Below are 15,423 nucleotides of genomic sequence, written 5' to 3' on the forward strand. Positions count from 1 at the left end.
TCGTCGTCATCATCATCATCATCATCATCATCTTCTTCTTCTTTTGTTGAAATCGAGAATGTCAACTTGGGGAGAAACACTAACAGCAGTGAATCCAAAGCTGTTAAATGTTCCCACCCTACTCCGTTGAGAGATCTCAAGTTACTACAATTCCTAATTGCCAGGCTCCGTAGGGAACGACAGCCCTTGAATGTCTCCGCAAGTTGTGACAAACTCTCTATGTCATCATTTCCAGATACAAGAATGCTAGTTAGACCATCCGTGGTCAACATTATTAGGTAATCAAGGTTGTCTACTTGCACCTCCCTTAACTTGATCGAATCTTTCTCCTGAACAAAACTCGTGATCCATAACTCTTTGTTCACAACATTCAATTTCAGCGTTTCTAGACTTGTACAAGCAGGAAATGATGTCAATTTTTCACACGCAACAATTTCCAACTTGGAGAGCCGGGAAAAGCAAGGCCGTACATGATTGTTGGAGTCTATATCTTCTCCTCTCCACCATCCTCGCAACTCACTGGCAAATGTTATTTTAAGTTCCTCAAGGGATGGAAAAAACACTTCTCTATTACTGCCATAACTCTTGAATCCTCTATGTACTCCAATTGAAACAAAAGATCAAGTGACAGTGACTTGAGATGAGTTAGTTTGCTCAATGAAGGCAAATGCAGCACATTGGGAAAATTGAAAAGCACAATATGGACAAGATTTGGAAGAAAGGTGGCCCAATTATTTACTTTTCCAGCTTCCCACCACCTTGATGGAAGTTTAGCTCCATTATAAACAGACAAATCTAGTTGCTTTAAAGAAGGAGGTGGCTCGAGATTTTCTAGCAAAGCTTCATGGTTTCCATCACCTTCCATCCATATTTCTAGTGCCTCCAGATGGTTCATGCTTCTCAGATATCCTCCCCTACATTCCACAGTACCCGTGATTGTGTGGTTGAATAAAATTGTTAAGCTGCCTCTTAGGTTCTTCAATGCTAGTAGATTTTCTAGCTTCCCAATGGAACTTGCTTCGCCCACCACAAAGTTGGTAAGAACACATAGGAACCTTAGTTTGTCTAGACCTGAAGGCATATCACTCAACTTAGAGCACCAAGATATATCCAAGTGCCTCAGATTTGCCAATTTGGCCAAACGTTTGGGCAACTCTTTCAAACCTTGGCACCTCTTTAGATTTAAGGTTTGCAGATTATACAGCTTTGTAACTGAATCAGGTAGCGCCACTAGATGCTCGTTGTGAGATAAATCAAGATACCTTAAATGCAATAGTTTACCAATCGAATTTGGTAAAGTCTGGATGTCAAGGTCATGGAGATCTAATGTCCTAAGAAACTTCCAATTTTCAACCAGTTGAGCCACCTGAAAGTTGATTTCAAACCCATCTCGAACATAAGAGCGGATCTTACACTTCGAGAAAATACTTCCTTTACATTTACTTCCTATGTGAAATAAGTGATGGGCTTCATCTCCTAAATCGGCTTCAATAGACCTTACTCCCACAACACCTTTTCCTGCTACCTTTTGAGCAACATCGTGAATCAAGTCATGGATTTTAAATGATTTAACCCCTCCAATGTCATTTTTTTCTACATCTTGAAAAAAACATCTTCGTAGCAAGATTGAGATATACTCCTCTCCAGCATCTTCCAGGCTCTGACCCACGTCAAATGGAACTATGTATCCTTGTGCCATCCAAAGCCTAATCAACTTCTCCTTGTTTATTTTAAAATCCTTGGGGAACAATGCACAATAGGTAAAGCAAGTCTTTAATGGTGATTCAAGATTATCATAACTAAATTTCAGTATGGACATGATCTTATTATCTCCACCATTAAGCTTGGCTAATCCGCATTCTCGAAACAATCTCCACTTACTTTCATTTTGACCATATAAAAGAGTTCCGACAACTTTAATAGCAAGAGGAACATTACAGCATTGTTCAACAATCTCCTTGCCAAGCTTAATCAATTCAGAAGAAATGACATCTTGTCTGTCTTTTTCTCCGAATGCTGTCATCTGGAATAAACGCCATGAATTTTCAGGAGATAGTCCTCCGAGCTCATAATTATAAATCTCATCAACAACCATTGCCGTGCTTTTAGAACGGGTGGTTACCAAAACCCTACTTCCTGCTCCACCACCCATTAAAAATTTTCTTAAACCAAGCCATTTCTCACGATTTTCATTCCATACATCATCTAGAACTATTAAATACTTCTTTCCTCCAAGAAAACCTAGAAGTTTCCTCTGTACCAAATCCATTGTAAGACCATCATGCTTGTCACTAGACGCGGATTCTAGAATCCTAGCAAGAATGGTTTTCACGTCAAAATCGTCTGCGTTTTCATCAGACACACATGTCCATAACCTCAAGGGAAACTCGGTCCTAACTCTCTCATCATTAAACACAAGTTGGGCAAGTGTAGTTTTCCCCAACCCTCCGACTCCCACTATAGAGAGGAAAGAAACACTATCTTGTGAATCAGAGTCTAATAGCATATGGACAACTCTATTGAGATCACATTCTCTCCCGACAACCTCATCCAAATACACATAAGAACAAGTCTCCTCCCTTCTCTCCCTAATAGGTTGGGAGACAACGCTAAATCCAAATGTGTTATGATTACTAGCAATCGCACCCAATTGCTTCCTAATTTTTTTTACTCCTCGAGACATAGAGTATGCGACACTAAGGGTATTTTTCTTAGAAAAGAAGTCGCGTACCTTTTCAGATAGTTTATTATCATTGTTGTGCTGCTTAAGCTCAACTAGAGTTTGAAACTCGTCAAACAAATCATCAGCATCATAAACAGCATCATTGAGCTTTTGAATATAGTCTTGTGCTTTGTGGGAAAGTTGATCCTTAGACTCGGCATCAAGGAGGACTTTCCTGATGGTGGTGATGGTGTCTTTGAGGTCGTCAAGCTCAGATTCATAACCCCATATTGAGCAAATCTCTCTGATGGCCTCAGACCCCACCACTTCAATCAGTTTTCCTGCAAGACTGATCCCGATTTCAGCCATTGTTATTCAAAGTAATGAATGTTGTGGATGTGTACAAGGATGATTTGAGTTATAATGTATTTCAGAGTAGCGAATTGATATCTCGATCTTAACCCAAATGAGTTCTTAAATAATGGCAGAGATAAGATTATGAAGAATTAAAAATAATGCATGGGACTATCCAAGCTGGTGAGATCCGACAAACGAGTACAGTATAGGCTTTGTGAAAATACAAATACAGCTCTTCAAAACTGACAGTTTTCAGGGCATCTTCCTAAGCATCTAGATATTCATTTATTATTTGAATTATTGAATCATTGATTGAATTCAGACCCTCAGCAGCAGATATTTAATTGATATTTAGTTGGTTGCTGTTGACTTGTTGAGGATCTGTGAAAAGCATGTAGCATTTATCAGGAGCTCATGTTGCAGTTTTTTAAAACTCTCTTACATTTATGCATCCTCCGTCTTAATCATTTGTTTAACACTAGTACACTACCTATAGATTGGTATTTGATACTTCCTCCATCCCAATCATTTTGTTTACCTGTGATTAAAATACCCCTCACAAAGAATAAAAAGGTAAACAAATGATTGGAACGGAGGGAGAATTTGATAGCTACAGCCTTCGGGTCAATTGATCTTAGTTCAAGTAATCAGGGAACCATTGACACTTTAAAAGGCACTCCCACTATTCCCGTCAATTCTTCACGTTTCAGTCATTTCTTTATGTTTCCGTTTATTAAGCATTGTGCAAATTGCCTTTTTTCTTCATGAGAAGGTTGCTTCTTCTACTTTTTTTTTATTAGCATGTAAACAAACGTAAACAAATGGCCGGAACGGGGGGAGTATCAAACAATTAGGGAGCAATTAACAAGAAATAACAATTTAATTAGTACTTGAACATCTCTACAATAGTAAGTGTTAGCCATATGACTAATGTCTTAACAAAAACTAATAAAGATTAAAATGTTGATGAAATCAAAATTCAAAATTCCTTAACAAAATAATTGCACAAGAGAAAAGGATGAGCAACATCAATCAATCAACCAATATAGTCCGGGCGGGGCGGGGCCGGACACCAAACCTAGTTCGTTAAGGGTGTGTTTGGATAGCAAAAGTGGAGGGAACGGGAGGGGAAGGGGAAGGAGGGAAGGGAAAGGGAGAGAAGAGAAAGGAAGGGGGAATGGCAGTAAGTATCCTCTGTCTCATTCTGTGTCCCACTCCATACATATTCTGACACATCAAGTTATTATACTATATATTGCATATTTTATTCTTGCATCAAGTGATGTATCAGAAGATAAATGGAGTGGGACACGGGACACAAAAGTGGGACAGATGATCCTTACGGGGGAATGGGGTGTGGTGTTTGGATACAATTTCCCTCCAAATCTTGCTGGAGAGATTTTGATTAGGCTTGGAGGAGGAAAATTGAATCCCTTCAAATCTCTTCCCCTCCATTTCTCTCCATCCTCATTTGCTATCCAAACAAGAGATTTTAAATCACCTACTCTCCCTCCCTTTCTTTTCCCTCCAAATACCCCAATCCAAACACACCCTAAGTAATCAGGGAACCATTTACTTCCTGATCCTTGACATGAAATGGTGTCAAACAATCAGACAACGAGTGTCTAAGACCGTCTTAAGCTTACAACATACTCCTTATAGATTGATTGCTAACATTATATGAATCCTATGTTGCTCGGACACTTCATTACACCAAAAGCATGAATCTTTTTCATAAAATAGACGAATTTGACACTTGGACATGTATTTAGATAATTCTAACCAAGTCCGAGCAACATAGAATGAATCACAAACAATGAAAATAAGTCGTCTTAAACTTAAGACGGTTTTGAGTGAGATCTAAAGTATAGTGTAAGTTATATAATTAATTGGCATTAACAAAATTAAATTAAAAATTGCATAATCAATCATGTTAATTCGTTTATCAGCATTAAAATATTGATGAAATTACGATTCTACTAAAAAAAATTAAAATTTTAACAGAAGAATTGAACAACAGGAAAGAATGAGTTAGAAAAAACCTGTTAAAAGTCTGTAAGCCGGATTCCCCAATTTTCTTACAGTAGTGGCATACTCCGTATTGTTTTTACTGCAGTTTATGAGTCCCGTGAGAGAGTAAAAAAAGTTGCTTATGGTTGCTTATGGTTGTTTACTCAGTGACTTATATAGTTACACAAAATCTCATTGAAAACGGCACGTATCCGTCACTTTGGAGTGACGGATACCATTTCCTCTCACAAATGACCCAAATAGAGGAGAGAGGGAAGCACATGGGGGTGCCCCACCTTGTCCCCCCTATCCGTTTTGTGAGTGGCATTACCCGTCACTTGCTCCGACCCGTCTTCAGCAAGACTAACTGAGTTAGTTATATGGCAAACATGTCATTCGATTCGGGTTTGGATTGAGTTAAATTGAATTTGGGTGGGGTTCATTTCGGCTAACTGGGTTGTAGTATTTCGGTAAAATAGGATTAATTCAGATTTTATATCAGTTTAACTAAGTTTTTTTAATTGAAAATGTCATTTTTAATTATTAAATAACGAATCAGTGAAAAAACTCTTATATTGAGACTAGTCGCCTCGAATATCCCAGTCTGAACCCCACTCGCACCTAGAGCTGGTCATCAACATGGGTTGAACGAACCCGACCCGGTACAAAACAAATCTACAATAGACACAATGCATTAAATAGGTAACCGGGGGCCAGAATTATTAAAGTGTATCCAATGTCATGACAGCATATACCTGGAAACTGGCAGACAGTAACGGCGAGAAAGAGTATGAAATCCTCAGAGTGAACTACCTGTTTCAGAAACAACTATGAATTATCATCAAACACATGATATTAACTAGTAGTCTGCAACTACATAGGCAACCAAAAGCCCCGTGAATCCCGTCCACCACATACCATCTTTTAACACTTCAGGAATTTATCCAGAAAATGGCGGCAACAAAGATCAACACAGGAATTCCAAAATCAAAAAGAGTATGTATAAAAATCTGTAAGAGAGGAGAAATTCAAGAAATTTACCTCCATGATGCTGATAAACCCACATTCATTGGATATTTGGATTCATGAGTGTGACAAGACACATTACGGCCATCAAGTACGCCGGTCCCCGGCATTAGAATTGATATCATCAACAGCAGCCCTCATAGCTATCTCGGCACCCTCGCCATAATATTTCACTTCCTCCGGAAAATGACATAGAATCTTAAAATAAAATCCACAGAAAGGCCTTTTTGAGGACCTGTAATACATGAACAAATTAAGACTACTAGAATACTTCCTATCGTAATTACTCAAGTACCACATAGTATACTTCCGCAATCCTAACTATATCGTCCTCATTTGTTTTGCGGGTTTCCCAAAATTATTGCTCTCTTCCTAAATCTAGTAAATAAAAATAGCCATCATCCAATATTACCCCATTTTGCTAATAGCTAAGTACTAATACTTTGACCCAATTCTATTGGTCCCATTTCTTTCCGGCAAGGGTAATGATTTTCATCCCTTTGTTCTTCAGTACAATCTCTAATCAAATGAGACAATATTAAGAGAGCAGACTACTTGAAAAGTCGACATAAGCTTCAGGTTTCAAACTAACTTAAGCACGTGATTAATCAAGTCGCAAAAGCAAGTAAATTCCCACCTTACATAACAATTGCAGGAAGCAGGTAGCGAAAGAGGGATACAAATCACATAATTAAACAATTAAAAAAAAACAAATAATAAAAATAAAAAAAAAGTTGTAAAATGGAACAATTGCAACTTGCAAGAAGCAGGTAGCGAAAGAGGGACACAAATCACATAATTTAACAATTACAGAGACAACACAGAATTCAAACTTCTTACCTCATTCTCGTGATATTACTGTACAAGCCAATAAAGACCAAGAGGGTTGTTGAATTATGGACTAAGCATTAATCAAGAGCCGTGAGAACGACGGAACCCATTAAGATTAAATCCAGCTACACCAATTACTTGGGCTGTATGAGACTATGAGGTGTCATTTGTGAGCATTTGGATGGTGGAAGTTTAAGATAATACAATTTGATACTGTTATAAAAGAAGATCCGTTCTAAGAGTAACTTCATGAACATATGATCAATATTTTCCGTAAGAAAATACAGTAATCTTATACATTGGATATAATTCAAAACAAAATATACAAGTATCCAGATTGGAAAATCAACAAAAAGTAAAAACTAAAACTATATAAATGAATAACATGATAAGCTGACAAGAAGAAAACTTAAGTGCACACCAAGTATCAGTAGTCAATTTCATCTGCCCGAATGTCAACGGAGGGTATATGTCGGAACTCCTCCCTATCCGGATATTGGAATCTTTCGGTTACAAGCGGACAAGCCCTCACCTCGAGCAATTGTAAGGAGGTGAGGTTCCGAAACATAACTGGATCTAATTGGAGGTCAGAGCAACAATTTATACGAAGGGATCGCAGAGAAGACAAGCAACTTATCCATTCAGGAAGGGCTGTAAGACACCAACAGTTGTCAATAGTTAAGTTTTCAAGGGAGGTCAAATGTCTCATCTCTTGAGGGATGGTCACTATATGCAAAAATGATAATTCCAGGGACCGGAGTCTTCCCCCAATGGATCTCCATGGCATCCCATCATTGTCGTCATCATCGTGGTCATTGTCATCATCATTAGTAGCATCATCATCATCATTAGTTGCATCATCGGCAGAATCATCATCAGCATCATCATTAGTTGCATCATCGTTGTCATCATCATCATCATCGGCAGAGTCATCATCATCATCATAATCATCTTTTTTGGTCTCCAAGAATGTTGGATTGCGTATACCACGTAATCGTAAAGAATCCAAAGCTGTTAGATTCTCCCACCCTGCTCCTTTGAGAGACCTCAACCTCTTACAATTATCAATTGCAAGGCTCCGCAGGGAAACACAGCCCTTGAGTGTCTCCCTTAGTTCTGATAAATTCTCTATATCATTATTTTCATCTATACAAATGCTTATTAGACCTTCTGTCGGTGATGATTTTAAAAAATCAAGGTCGCTTATACTCACCTCCTTTAATTTGATCGAGACTTCATCCATATCCGAACTTCTGATCCCTAATTCTTTGTTCACATCACACAAAGTCAGCTTTTCCAGGCTTAAACAAGCAGGAAACAATGTCAGTTTCTTACACTGACGAATCTTCAACACAGATAGCTTTGAAAAAGAAGGTTGCCAACCATTGTAGGAGTGTATGTCATCCCTTCTCCACCATCCTTTCAACTCACTCATTACCGAAATGTCTAGTTCCTCAAGGGAAGGAAAAAACACCTCTCTATAACTGTCATTATAGGATGAATCCTCTATGTACTCCAACTTATCCATGGAATAGAGATAGAGCGACTTGAGATGGAGTAGTTTGCTAAATGAAGGCAAACGCAGCAAGTTGGAAAACACGAAAAGATACACCCGGACAAGATTGGGAAGAAAGGTGGCCAAATTGTCATCTTTTCCCACTCCCCACCACCTTGCCGGAAGTGTAGCTTCATTGTAAGCATACAAGTTGAGTCCCTTCAAAGAAGACGGTGGCTCAAGTTTCTCAAGCACAATTTCATGGTTTCCATGTTCTGACAACTCTATGGCTAGTACCTCAAGATGCTTCATGTTTCTCAGATAACCTTCACTAGTTTCCATGTCCCCAAGTAAGTTCTTCGTGATTCGAATCCGAATGCTTCCTCTTAGGCTCTTCAATGCTTGCAGATTTTCTAGCTCCCCAACTGAACATCCTTCGCCCACCACAAACTCGGTAAGAACACATAGGCAACTCAATTTGTCTAGACCTGAAGGCAAGCAACTCAACCCACGGCACCCATCTAAATCCAAGTGCCTCAGATTTGCCAATTTGGCTAAATCCTTTGGCAACTCGTCCAAATCTGAGCACTCCCTCAGATCTAAAGTTTGCAGATTATACAACTTTGTAACTGAATCAGGCACCTCTTGTAGATGCCTATTATAAGATAGATCAAGATACCTTAAATGCAATAGTTTACCTATTGAATTTGGCAAAGTCACGAGGTCTAAGTCATGCAAATCTAATGTCCTAAGAAAATTCCAGTTTTCTACCAATTTAGCTACTGGAAAGTTGATCTCAAACCCATCTCGGACATACGAGCGGATCTTACACTTTGAGAATATGCTTTCCTTACATTTACTACCTATATGAAATAAGTGATGAGCTTCATCTCCTAAATTCCTTTGGATAGAACTTACTCCAACGACACCCTTTCCTCCTACCTTTTGAGCAACGTCGTGAATCAAGTCATGGATTTTAAATGATTTAACCCCTCCAAATTCATTCTTCTCTACATCTTGAAAAAAACATCTTCGTAGCAGGATTGACACATACTCCTCCCCAGCATCTTCCAGGCTCTGACCTACATCCAATGGCACTATGTATCCTTGTGCCATCCAAAGCCTAATCAACTTTTCCTTGTTTATTCGGAAATCCTTGGGGAACAATGCACAATATGAAAAGCAAGTCTTTAATGGAGATTCAAGATTATCATAGCTAAGTTTCAGGATGGACATAATCTTATTATCTCCATTGTTAAGCTTGGCTAATCCGCATTCTTGAAACAATCTCCACTTACTTTCATTCTGACCATATAAAAGTGTTCCCACAACTTTAATGGCAAGAGGAACATTAGAGCATTGTTCAACAATCTTCTTCCCAAGTTCAACTAATTCAGAAGAATTCACACCTTGTCTCCTGTTTTCCCCAAAAGCTGTCATCTCAAATAAATGCCATGAATTTTCAGGAGATAATCCTTTTAGCTCATATATATGTTCCTCATCAACTACCACTGCAGTCCTTTCAGAACGGGTGGTTACAATAATCCTACTTCCTGCTCCACCTCCCATTAAGAATTTTCTCAAACCAAGCCATTTCTCACGATCTTCATTCCATACATCATCTAGAACTATCAAGTACTTCCTCCCTCCAAGAAAACCTAGAAGTTTCCGCTGTACCAAATCCATTGTAAAACCATCATGCTTGTCATCAGACGCGGATTCTAGAATCCTAGCAAGAATGGTTTTGACGTCAAATTCGTCCGCACTTTCATCAGACACACATGTCCATAACCTCAAGGGAAACTCGTTCTTAACTCTCTCATCATTAAAGACAAGTTGGGCAAGCGTTGTTTTCCCCAACCCTCCGACTCCCACTAGAGAGAGGAAAGACACTCTATCTTGCGAACCAGAATCTAAAAGCATATCGACAACCTTATTAAGATCACATTCTCTCCCAACAACTTCATCCGAAAAAACATAAGAACAAGTCTCTTCCCTTCTCTCCCTAATAGGTTGGGAGTCAACACTAAACCCAAATGTGTTATGATTACTAGCAATACTATCCAGTTTTTTCCTAATCTTTTTAACCCCTCGAGACATAGAGAATGCGACACTAACGGTATTTTTCTTAGAAGAGAAGAAGTCGCGTACCTTTTCAGACAGTTTACCATCCTTGGTGTGTTGCTTAAGCTTAGCAAGAGTAAGAAACTCATCGAACAAATCATCGGCATCATAAACAGCATCTTGGAGCTTTTGAACATAGTCTTGTGCTTTGTGGGAGAGTTGATCCTTAGACTCGGCATCGAGGAGGACTTTCCTGATGGTGGTGATGGTGCCTTTGAGGTCATCAAGCTCAGATTTATAGCCCCATATCGAGCAAACCTCTCTGATGACCTCAGACCCCACCACCTCAATCAGTTTTCCTGCAAGACTAATCCCTATATCCGCCATTGTTTTTCAAAGAAATGGAGGTTGTGATTGTGTGGGAGAAATGTAAGATAAAGGTGGAAAGATTTGAAAGCTAATGTACTGCTGAAAGATATCAAAATATTTCTTCAATAATTACTTAAGAGGAAACTAAAATGCATATGAGTATTTCCCTCAAAAGAAAAATGCATATGAGTAGGTGGTCTTCAAACTCTGTTCCCTTAGACTATTTATGCACAAATAATGACCTAATAATTGAGTACTAAAATTATTTGACGCAACAACTTGCTGTGCAACCAGACACCCATATGATCTGCAACTTCAAGTGGTTATAATAAAATATATTAATAAAAAATGATGAGTGAAAATGCAAGGCATCATTCTCCAGGTTCCGGTATAAGTGAATTACCGAGTAACTTGGTAAGTAATATCGATTATACAAAATACAAAACTATATACAATGAGGATATAAGGGAGCCATGAGTCACTTTCACACCTTTCGAGTTTAATATGATACTCCCTAGGTAAAAACTATAGAAAACTCATAAAAACATTGGACCAGAATCAAAGCTATCACATTGTAAAACGTTAATATCTGAATTCATTAGCCATTAAGAACAAAATTAAATTGTCACAGGCCTATAAATATATAAATATAGTAACAATTATTCACTTGTTTGAACTTATAACATTTCCTCATATTTTCAATCACTCACTTAAACTATAAACATCTCTTATGATAACTAGGTAAGAGGAGACTGGAGTCTTTCATCGATTTCTTTAACAGTGTTAAAGTCCCGGCCAATAACATTTACAGAAAGACCAGCAGAACAGTACAATGCAGTTGATTGCTTTCTCAAAGAATTTCTAATGCCTTTGCACCTAGCCTTACACCATGTGTAACATCGTCATTTTCATAATGGCTCCCAATTATAACTCGGAAACAAAGTCGGGTGTACATGAATCCACCCATGGGTTGAAAAAACACGTGTTAGGTCCAGCATAATCAGTTCACTGCTGGGGTAAATGTAAATGCTTACCTGTTCTCACGGAATCCCACCTATTGTTAAGATAAACAAATAACAAAAAAGTTGACTCGGAAATATGATAGGCATCTTTCCGGAAGACCTGGTATACCTAGCATATTAAGTACTTATTAGAGTACTATTTGCACGTCACTAATGTATTTTACAAATCAGGAGACTTCAGAAAAGATCAAGCAACAACTTTATTAAATAATTACTACTCCGTATTATTTTGGCTTTTAGGGCGTATTTTAATTTTAATAGCTACTGTTTGATACGTATTTGATAGTTACTCCAGAACTATGCTTAGCGAAAGAGCCTACGACATCCTAAGTTCCTAACCCTTGCAGGAAAAAATACAGACTTGAATAGATATCAAACATTAATCAGCTTTAAGTACGGCCATTAACGCGTTTCTGAAGTATTCTACACATCGAAAACTTCAAAAAATCATGCATAATACAAATTATTCCTCTGGAGTTTAATTTAATAGCTCCGTACTTGGTATTCTCACCGTCTCAATCATTTGTTTAACGGAAAATGAATGAGACGGAACATGGATTGAGTATTTGACTCCAAAGGTATCGAATAATTAGATAGTGAGTTCATCTTGTCTAAGACCGTATTAACATTAAATAAATCAAATTAAAATGTATAGAATGAAAAGAGGTTGTCTTAACACGATCTTATTCTATAATTTGTGAAAAATGGGAACAATTAACAAGCATTAACAATATATAACTCAGCAAAGAAATCAATTAACAATAAATAATTAGTAATTGAATCAATCAACATGAATTAACAATTAATTAACAGAAGAATTGAAAAAAAAGAGTCAAAGATGAGCGAAATCAAACACCTTTGATTATGGATGAGGAATTGAAATTCGCAAATTCTCGCAACAATTTGAGCTGGATTCATATCCCATCGTCGTTAATTACTCTTTGTAAGTCCGATTTCTCAATTTGTTAAGTGGTGAACTTTGTAAATTAAAGAACACAATCCGTTTTTCTATATACGGAGTACCTAGGTAGCACCAAAACGGTCATGGATCCGGACCCGGACCTGGATCCGGACACGTGACACGGCATCCCACGAAATTTAGGACACAGGACACGTTATTCAAATTTAATAAAATACTAGTTTGAATGCCCGTGCGTTGCAACGGGGTAATAAACTTATTTATAAATGCAAAAAAAAAAACGTTATAAGGGTTTAATGTTTACATTCTATGTCTAATGATTGCTTTACATATTATTAAAATATCTCTTTTAAAAAAAATAAAAGATTAATATATACGTGGGTTAACTCTTATTTATAATCATATAATCATCCTACCTTATACTAATCTTTCGATGTGGGACAATTCTATTATTTATATGTAATATATTCACCAAACTTGGATTATTTTTCTGATGTGGGACAATTCTACCATTTATATATAATATATATTCATCAAACCTGCATTATTTTTAATTGTGGGATAAATAACATACTCAGATTTACACTATCTTTTTTCCACTAAGTTCGACATCCAACCAGATCCTGAATACCGAATACGGACAATTGCTACTCATTATATCTAATAGTTATATTTAAATTTAATAATATGATCAAGATTTCCATTAATATTTGTACGTTGTTTTTCTTCAAAAAAAAAATTCATAATTGAGATACGTAAATTTTCCGTGGTACACCTTAATTTTGTCGATTTTTCGTGTTACCCCTACTTTTAAGAATCTGCTTACGGTACCCTTGAGGTTCCATTTTTTTGCCCATGGTACCCCCTAATGTAAATGTTATTAAATGGACGTTAAGTTTGATGGTGTGACAATAAAATAACGATTAAAAAATAATTTCCCCTTTATTGTTTTATTGGTACGAATATCTCTCTCTTTTAAATGAAAATTTAATTAACTATATCATTATAATATTAGAAATTTCTCATGGTAACTTTGAACTTTGATAGATTACACATGGTACTCCTAATTTTAAGTTTCTACAAATGGTACCCTTGTGTTCACCTTTTTCTTTCTCAGAATACCATTTGACAACTTCCGTCATAAGCCCATTACTCTTATGACTTGGGACGCCTTTTTCTTTTGTTATCTATTACACAAACACTTCATTATCTAATTCCTAAATCCATATTTTATTTAATAAACTAACATTTAATACCTAAATAACAAAACACAAATAGCATGGCATGTTCAATTACTCATCTAGTTACTCATATGAGTAATAGCGTTATGAAAATAAAGTAAACACAAGGGTATTATATGTAGAAACTTAAAATTAGGGGTATTATGTGTAATCTACCAAATTTCGAGGGTATCATGAAAAAATTTCGTTATAATACAGACCATTTTATCGCTCTTTCTCCCACCTAAAAAAAATGTTACAACTTTAAAAATTTAACATTTAATTCAAGATTATGTTTAAAGTCTCTTATATAATAACTATACTTTGAGAGATTAACATATTTGGGGTGATACCTAAGTTCCAAGGATAAATCATATTTATAATCATGGGATCACCTCAGCTTATAATAATCTTTTGATGTGGGACAATTTAACTATTTATACGTAGTATATATTTATCACACCTACATTCTTTTTCAATGTGAGACGAATAACATATTTAAAAGTACACCATATTTTTTGAACCTAATTCGACATCCAACCCGATTTAATAATAAGTAAATACTATATTATCTATTAATATTCATACATTTGTTTTCTATTTTTTTTATCATAATAAAAATGTGCAAATGATATGAATCTACTCTAATGATAGAATTTTTTTTAACACAATTCTAATTATATTATTTAAACGTAGTATATTTACCACACCTACATTATTTTTTAAATGTGGGACATATAAAATCAATAGGTAGAAAATATAATGATATAAACTTTTAAGAGCACTCCAAGACAAAGATTTAAGATACTCAAATGATTTTGGGTTGATGCCTAAGTTCCAAGGATGCCTCTTATTTATAATCATGGAATCACCTACCTTATGTTATATTTCGATGTGGGAAAATTCTTTTTTTTATATGTAGTATATTTGTCACACTTATATTATTTTTCAATGTGGGACATATAACATACTATAAAATACACCATCTTTAATATGTGCAAATTATATGAAATCTATACATACTCTAATGATAGCATTTCTTACCATGAATCTAATAATATTATTTTCATAATTGTTTTACCGACATTATTTCTTTAGTTTTGTACTCTGTCAAGAGACTACCATTAGTAAAACCTTTAATTTTGTATTTTTTGATTTTCTTGCTCATGTTCTTAACTCTTCCCCGGGTAGTTCCCAACGATTTCCACTTTATTTTTTTATATCATATCGTAATGATTGAAAATCTTAAGAGCTCTTTAAAACAATATTTATGAGACTCGAATTTTTTTGGGTGGATCAGAAGTTCCAAATATGCCTCCTATTTATAATCATAGGATCACATCACCGTGTACTAATTTTTCGATGTGGGACAATTCTACTATTTATATGTAGCATATTCACCGCACTTACGTTATTTTCCAATGTGGGACAAAACATACTAAAAAGTA

At 36.3% G+C, this 15,423-nt stretch overlaps 3 protein-coding genes across 5 annotated transcripts in view; all 3 read right to left on the bottom strand.

Annotated features, from left to right (window-relative positions):
• The window catches only part of LOC141611275 (putative disease resistance protein RGA1), a 49,327-nt gene that overhangs the window by 14,953 nt on the left and 18,951 nt on the right, over positions 1–15,423 (bottom strand). The gene's annotated exons all lie outside the window — the stretch shown is intronic.
• LOC141611272 (putative disease resistance protein RGA1) lies at positions 42–10,664 on the bottom strand. Its single transcript, XM_074429776.1, has 4 exons — positions 10,533–10,664; positions 6,071–6,290; positions 5,785–5,842; positions 42–3,003 (listed from the first exon to the last, which is right to left on the bottom strand). The coding sequence occupies exons 2-4, from the start codon at positions 6,074–6,076 to the stop codon at positions 530–532; spliced, it is 2,538 nt and encodes an 845-aa protein (XP_074285877.1). The 5' UTR covers positions 6,077–6,290; positions 10,533–10,664; the 3' UTR covers positions 42–529.
• LOC141611271 (putative disease resistance protein RGA1) lies at positions 6,308–12,869 on the bottom strand. Its single transcript, XM_074429775.1, has 2 exons — positions 12,693–12,869; positions 6,308–11,945 (listed from the first exon to the last, which is right to left on the bottom strand). The coding sequence occupies exon 2, from the start codon at positions 10,830–10,832 to the stop codon at positions 7,314–7,316; it is 3,519 nt and encodes a 1,172-aa protein (XP_074285876.1). The 5' UTR covers positions 10,833–11,945; positions 12,693–12,869; the 3' UTR covers positions 6,308–7,313.

This window comes from Silene latifolia, chromosome 11 (genome assembly GCF_048544455.1).
Source record: "Silene latifolia isolate original U9 population chromosome 11, ASM4854445v1, whole genome shotgun sequence".
NCBI lineage: Eukaryota > Viridiplantae > Streptophyta > Magnoliopsida > Caryophyllales > Caryophyllaceae > Silene > Silene latifolia.

Coding starts and splice junctions, on each gene's coding strand:
- LOC141611272 (XM_074429776.1), bottom strand. Junction 3,004..5,784: donor TACTGTCTGCCAGTTTCCAG/GTATATGCTGTC, acceptor TCAGTCTTGCAG/GAAAACTGATTGAAGTGGTG.
- LOC141611271 (XM_074429775.1), bottom strand. CDS start 10,832: ATGGCGGATATAGGGATTAGTCTTGCAGGAAAACTGATTGAGGTGGTG.